This window comes from Atractosteus spatula, chromosome 28 (genome assembly GCF_055471065.1).
Source record: "Atractosteus spatula isolate fAtrSpa1 chromosome 28, fAtrSpa1.hap1, whole genome shotgun sequence".
NCBI lineage: Eukaryota > Metazoa > Chordata > Actinopteri > Semionotiformes > Lepisosteidae > Atractosteus > Atractosteus spatula.
This window is the reverse complement of record NC_142733.1, coordinates 3,074,827-3,082,954: the sequence shown is the minus strand read 5'-3', so window position 1 is coordinate 3,082,954 and position 8,128 is coordinate 3,074,827. Positions and strand designations below refer to the sequence as shown.

The following is an 8,128-nucleotide window of genomic DNA, read 5'->3' as shown; positions in this document are numbered from 1 at the left end:
GGCTAGAGAGAAATGTTACTTCAATCATCATACATTTCAATCCAGCTGCCATTGTGGGGACACACCCCAGAGAGGCCAGAGGCCAGAGCAGGGGCTGGACGCTGTCAGGACCACCTGTAAAACAGTGCTCCATAACTGCTACAGAGCAGGGTTTTAATGGCAACTGGGTTTGAAGGCAATCAAGAACGACCCGAAAGGGATCGGACTAGTCAGCCTCTAACTTTAACACGTCATTGCGACAGAACACATGAAACTCGGAGATCACTCACAGGTCTTTTTTATCTTTATTGTTTGATCAAATACAAATCTGGAGTCACAGTGTATTCTGTCAACCCTGAGAGCCTGTTCTGCAGCCCCTGTGAGAGAGAGAGAGAGAGAGAGAGAGAGAGAGACCCTGGCGCCCGGCTTGTTCTCGGGGTTCAGGGGCGCCAGTGAGAGGCCCCTGGCACCGAGCGGCTCCGCTGGCGAGAATCCTGAGTGCCCCCGGGAGCAGCAGGGTAGCAGGTTTTTAATAAACTGGGGTGCTTCACGACCGGCTCACACGGCTCCCCACGGCGGCGGCTGTTTCGAAGCTCCCAGGAGTCCCTGCAGCCCGCGGCTCTTCCTCGGCGTGCAGGTTAGTGTGTTTTCTGCAGGAAAAGCCACCTGGAGTTTGTTCAGTAAAAGGAAGGCGACCTTCAGACTTCTCCTCTGCGCTGGGCTGTGCTCCCAGTCTGGGCACTTGAACCCACAGGAAGTCGGCAGGACCGCCTGCCCTCAGAAACCCTGCCCAAGGGGTCTTCCTTGGTTCCCCATTGCCTTTGTTTTGGGGTACATTCATCAGTGGCAAACGGACCAGAGGCAGAGAATTGTGGGGGCGCAGGCTGTAATGCTGGAGTATCCCGGACAGGACAAGTGTGTCCGTGGTCTGACCAGAGGGGGTGGACACCAGCCAGGCCAGTGGAGGGCCAGCTCGCTGGGCAGTGACGATAGTGCTCTTTCCCAGGTTGTGTGTGTTGACGCGGGGAGGCTGGGATTTCAAACTTACCCTCAGACCGAAAGACAGTGTAAGAGTTCAGCGGCGAGTCCTTCGCCGAGATGAATGTTGCCTGACAGGAGTCTAAAAAACGGGAAGCTCAGATCCTCTGTCGGCTGCCTCCAACGTCGACCGGCTGCCCCCTCAGTCCCTGGAGCGCCAGGAGCGCCTCATTTACTGGGACCAGCGTGAATGATCTCAAGGGGATTCGGGTTGGGGGCGGTAAAAGGTCTCTTTGGTTAAAAAGCTGTGTGTGTAAAAAAAAGCACCAAACAGGAATATCCATCTTCATGCAGGCTTCTGATCTTCCTTCTTTGGGGGGAGAGCTCATTGGGCTGCAGCTGCAGAGTCTGCCCGGGCGTTCATGGTTCAGTTCCATTTCAGGGCACTTTCACAGTGCGTGCCCTGCTCCTCTCGGGGCAGCAGATGGCCAGCGGGAGGCCGGACCCTGACCCCTGGCAGAGAAAGCACCCCGGTCCTGCTGGGCCTGGAGGCGAGGCTCAGTCCGACTCGCACAGCCTGCCCGCGGCCTCGACGCGGGGCGAGACGGCCCGCTCCCTCTGCCCCCGCCCGCCGGCGCCCGCGCCCGCCTCCCCATCCGACTCGGGCCGCTCCTGGGGCACCCTGGCCTTCAGCCTCAGCTTGTGAGGCAGGGCGGCCCTGGGGTCCCCCTCCGAGGCCGCGGGCACCTGCTGCTCCTCCTCCTCCTCCTCGTCGGAGGCCGTCTTAGAGGCAGGGGGGCGGCTGGGCAGGGGCAGGCCAGGCCAGAGGCCAGGGGTGGGAGGGTGCAGCGGGGCTAGGGGCGGGGGCGCCCCGATAGCGGGATATGGGGTGTACTTGTCGAAGCAGTAGGGGTACCCCCCCGCCAGGGTGTTGCGCGTGGGGGTGAAGGCGGAGCCGGGCTGGCCGGCGAAGGCGGGGGGCTCGGGGTACAGCTGGGGGTGAGCCGGGGGGGGCTTGCCCTGGCCGCAGTGGCGCTCGGCCCGCCTCTTGACCCAGAAGGCGCTGTCGGACAGCGGGGGCACGCCGGGCGGGGGGGCCGGCAGCGGGCGCAGCTGCAGCAGGCCGGGCTGGTGGGTGGCGTAGGCAGCAGGGCTCAGCAGGCCGAAGCGCAGCTTGAGCGCCAGCAGCTCGGCCCGCAGGCGCACGTTCTCCTCGCCCAGCGCCAGCAGCCGGCTCTCCAGCACGAAGTCGTTGACGCGGCGCTTCTCGCGCGAGCGCTTGGCCGCCTCGTTGTTCTTGCGCCGCTTCTCCCAGTAGCTGGCGTCCTTCTTCTCATCCGGCATGAACTCCCGCTTGCGCCGGGACGAGCCCGTCAGCGAGAGCGCCACGCCGGGCCGCGCTGGCTGCTGCTCGAGGTCCCGCGGCATCACGTCGTCCCCTGCGCCCATCATGGGCACGATGAAGGGGCTCTCCATCGTGGCAGCTCTGGAGGAGGGAAGAGGAGGCTGTGGGCGTCTCTCCTGTGGCCTTGCTGGAGCAGGAGCTCAGGCTCCTCCCATGTGGGCGGGGCTACACACGGTGGGGGCGTGTCAGGGGAAGAGGGTGGGGTCTGGGAGGGGGCGTGTCTCGTCTAACTCGAGGAGGGAGTGGCCTGCACGGGGGCGCGCTCTGTGTCTGGGTAGGACAGACTGCTGGGAGGCATAGGGAAAGGATCGCTGGGGTAGCTGGGGAGCTGGCTGGAGCGGTCCTCGCCAAACACGCCCGCCAGTAGAGGTCGCCCTGCCGTGCTTTCGAAGGAGGTGCAACACTGGCGGCCTCAGTGCCGCGGCGGCGTGGCCGTAGCCATCGGATCGCGGCAACGTGCTTCCATGGGGTCTCTGGAGAGGTTCAGGGGAGCGCGAGGGGGTCTGCAGCTGGCGGGAAGGTAGAGAGAACAGGAGCTCGGGGCATCGTCAGTGCTTCACTTCCACGGGGGGTGTGCTTGTGTCCTCCCTGCGGGTGAAATAAGGAGAGACCGGTAATCTTTTCAATCCATGAAGCAGAGTCTAGTAGACCCAGCGGTGCAGAGTCTAGTACAGACCCAGACTGTAAATGAGGCGACCGCAGCCTGGACAGACCCCAGGAAACAACAGCAGCTTTGTTCATTGGCTTCAGCACTGCTACTTCAGAAGTACTAGAGGAGCAGTAGTAGAGTACAGGAGTTTATTGGCTCGGGACATACACAGTACAACAGACAGCACCACACAGTACAACAGACAACTCCACACAGTACAACAGACAGCACCACACAGTACAACAGACAGCACCACACAGTACAACAGACAACTCCACACAGTACAACAGACAACACCACACAGTACAACAGACAGCACCACACAGTACAACAGACAGCACCACAGTGTACAACAGACAACATCACACAGTACAGCAGACAACTCCACACAGTACAACAGACAACACCACACAGTACAACAGACAGCACCACACAGTACAACAGACAACTCCACACAGTACAACAGACAGCACCACACAGTACAACAGACAGCACCACACAGTACAACAGACAACTCCACACAGTACAACAGACAGCACCACACAGTACAACAGACAGCACCACACAGTACAACAGACAACACCACACAGTACAACAGACAACTCCACACAGTACAACAGACAACACCACACAGTACAACAGACAGCACCACAGTGTACAACAGACAACACCACACAGTACAACAGACAACTCCACAGTGTACAACAGACAACACCACACAGTACAACAGACAACACCACACAGTACAACAGACAACTCCACACAGTACAACAGACAACACCACACAGTACAACAGACAGCACCACAGTGTACAACAGACAACACCACACAGTACAACAGACAACTCCACAGTGTACAACAGACAACACCACACAGTACAACAGACAGCACCACACAGTACAACAGACAGCACCACAGTGTACAACAGACAACACCACACAGTACAACAGACAACTCCACAGTGTACAACAGACAACACCACACAGTACAACAGACAACACCACACAGTACAACAGACAGCACCACACAGTACAACAGACAACTCCACACAGTACAACAGACAGCACCACACAGTACAACAGACAGCACCACACAGTACAACAGACAACACCACACAGTACAACAGACAACTCCACACAGTACAACAGACAACACCACACAGTACAACAGACAGCACCACAGTGTACAACAGACAACACCACACAGTACAACAGACAACTCCACAGTGTACAACAGACAACACCACACAGTACAACAGACAACACCACACAGTACAACAGACAACTCCACACAGTACAACAGACAACACCACACAGTACAACAGACAGCACCACAGTGTACAACAGACAACACCACACAGTACAACAGACAACTCCACAGTGTACAACAGACAACACCACACAGTACAACAGACAGCACCACACAGTACAACAGACAGCACCACAGTGTACAACAGACAACACCACACAGTACAACAGACAACTCCACAGTGTACAACAGACAACACCACACAGTACAACAGACAACACCACACAGTACAACAGACAACTCCACACAGTACAACAGACAGCACCACACAGTACAACAGACAGCACCACACAGTACAACAGACAACTCCACACAGTACAACAGACAACTCCACACAGTACAACAGACAACACCACACAGTACAACAGACAGCACCACACAGTACAACAGACAGCACCACAGTGTACAACAGACAACATCACACAGTACAGCAGACAACTCCACACAGTACAACAGACAACACCACACAGTACAACAGACAGCACCACACAGTACAACAGACAACTCCACACAGTACAACAGACAGCACCACACAGTACAACAGACAACTCCACACAGTACAACAGACAGCACCACACAGTACAACAGACAGCACCACACAGTACAACAGACAACTCCACACAGTACAACAGACAACACCACACAGTACAACAGACAGCACCACAGTGTACAACAGACAACACCACACAGTACAACAGACAACTCCACAGTGTACAACAGACAACACCACACAGTACAACAGACAACACCACACAGTACAACAGACAACTCCACACAGTACAACAGACAACACCACACAGTACAACAGACAGCACCACAGTGTACAACAGACAACACCACACAGTACAACAGACAACTCCACAGTGTACAACAGACAACACCACACAGTACAACAGACAGCACCACACAGTACAACAGACAACACCACACAGTACAACAGACAACTCCACAGTGTACAACAGACAACACCACACAGTACAACAGACAACACCACACAGTACAACAGACAACTCCACACAGTACAACAGACAGCACCACACAGTACAACAGACAGCACCACACAGTACAACAGACAACTCCACACAGTACAACAGACAACTCCACACAGTACAACAGACAGCACCACAGTGTACAACAGACAACACCACACAGTACAGCAGACAACACCACACAGTACAACAGACAACTCCACACAGTACAACAGACAGCACCACACAGTACAACAGACAACTCCACACAGTACAACAGACAGCACCACACAGTACAACAGACAGCACCACACAGTACGACAGACAGCACCACACAGTACAACAGACAACTCCACACAGTACAACAGACAACACCACACAGTACAGCAGACAACACCACACAGTACAACAGACAGCACCACACAGTACAACAGACAACTCCACACAGTACAACAGACAGCACCACACAGTACAACAGACGACACCACACAGTACAACAGACAGCACCACACAGTACAACAGACAACTCCACACAGTACAACAGACAGCACCACACAGTACAACAGACAGCACCACACAGTACAACAGACAACTCCACACAGTACAACAGACAGCACCACACAGTACAACAGACAACACCACAGAGTACAACAGACAACTCCACACAGTACAACAGACAACTCCACACAGTACAACAGACAGCACCACACAGTACAACAGACAGCACCACACAGTACAACAGACAACTCCACAGTGTACAACAGACAACTCCACACAGTACAACAGACAGCACCACACAGTACAACAGACAACTCCACAGTGTACAACAGACAACTCCACACAGTACAACAGACAACTCCACACAGTACAACAGACAGCACCACACAGTACAACAGACAGCACCACACAGTACAGCAGACAGCACCACACAGTACAACAGACAACTCCACACAGTACAACAGACAGCACCACAGTGTACAACAGACAACACCACACAGTACAGCAGACAACACCACACAGTACAACAGACAACTCCACACAGTACAACAGACAGCACCACACAGTACAACAGACAACTCCACACAGTACAACAGACAGCACCACACAGTACGACAGACAGCACCACACAGTACAACAGACAACTCCACACAGTACAACAGACAGCACCACAGTGTACAACAGACAACACCACACAGTACAGCAGACAACACCACACAGTACAACAGACAACTCCACACAGTACAACAGACAGCACCACACAGTACAACAGACAGCACCACACAGTACAACAGACAACTCCACACAGTACAACAGACAGCACCACACAGTACGACAGACAGCACCACACAGTACAACAGACAACTCCACACAGTACAACAGACAGCACCACAGTGTACAACAGACAACACCACACAGTACAGCAGACAACACCACACAGTACAACAGACAGCACCACACAGTACAACAGACAGCACCACACAGTACAACAGACAACTCCACACAGTACAACAGACAGCACCACACAGTACAACAGACGACACCACACAGTACAACAGACAGCACCACACAGTACAACAGACAACTCCACACAGTACAGCAGACAACTCCACACAGTACAACAGACAGCACCACACAGTACAACAGACAGCACCACACAGTACAACAGACAACTCCACACAGTACAACAGACAACACCACACAGTACAGCACACAGCACCACACAGTACAACAGACAGCACCACACAGTACAACAGACAACTCCACACAGTACAACAGACAACTCCACACAGTACAACAGACAACTCCACAGTGTACAACAGACAACTCCACACAGTACAACAGACAACTCCACACAGTACAACAGACAGCACCACACAGTACAACAGACAGCACCACACAGTACAGCAGACAACTCCACACAGTACAACAGACGACACCACACAGTACAGCAGACAACTCCACACAGTACAACAGACAACTCCACACAGTACAGCAGACAACATCACACAGTACAACAGACTGCACCACACAGTACAACAGACAGCACCACACAGTACAGCTGACAGCACCACACAGTACAACAGACAACACCACACAATACAACAGACAACTCCACACAGTACAGCAGACAGCACCACACAGTACAACAGACAACTCCACACAGTACAACAGACAGCACCACACAGTACAACAGACAGCACCACACAGTACAGCAGACAACTCCACACAGTACAACAGACAACATCACACAGTACAGCAGACAACACCACAGAGTACAACAGACAACTCCACACAGTACAACAGACAGCACCACAGTGTACAGCAGACAACTCCACACAGTACAACAGACAACTCCACACAGTACAACAGACAACACCACACAGTACAACAGACAACTCCACACAGTACAACAGACAACATCACACAGTACAACAGACAACACCACACAGTACAACAGACAACTCCACACAGTACAACAGACAACACCACACAGTACAACAGACAACTCCACACAGTGTACAACAGACAACTCCACACAGTACAACAGACAACACCACAGTGTACAGCAGACAACTCCACACAGTACAACAGACAACACCACAGTGTACAGCAGACAACTCCACACAGTACAACAGACGACACCACACAGTACAACAGATAACATCACACAGTACAACAGACAACTCCACACAGTACAACAGACAACTCCACACAGTGTACAACAGACAGCACCACACAGTACAACAGACAACATCACACAGTACAACAGACAACACCACACAGTACAACAGACAGCACCACACAGTACAACAGACGACACCACACAGTACAACAGACAAC

The 8,128-nt window shown here is 53.5% G+C and overlaps 1 protein-coding gene across 1 annotated transcript; it reads right to left on the bottom strand.

Annotated features, from left to right (window-relative positions):
- Positions 1-268: 268 nt before the first annotated feature.
- Positions 269-2,949, bottom strand: LOC148813741 (NFIL3 like protein-like). Its single transcript, XM_088907678.1, has one exon. The coding sequence runs from the start codon at positions 2,431-2,433 to the stop codon at positions 1,516-1,518; it is 918 nt and encodes a 305-aa protein (XP_088763804.1). The 5' UTR covers positions 2,434-2,949; the 3' UTR covers positions 269-1,515.
- Positions 2,950-8,128: the final 5,179 nt, after the last annotated feature.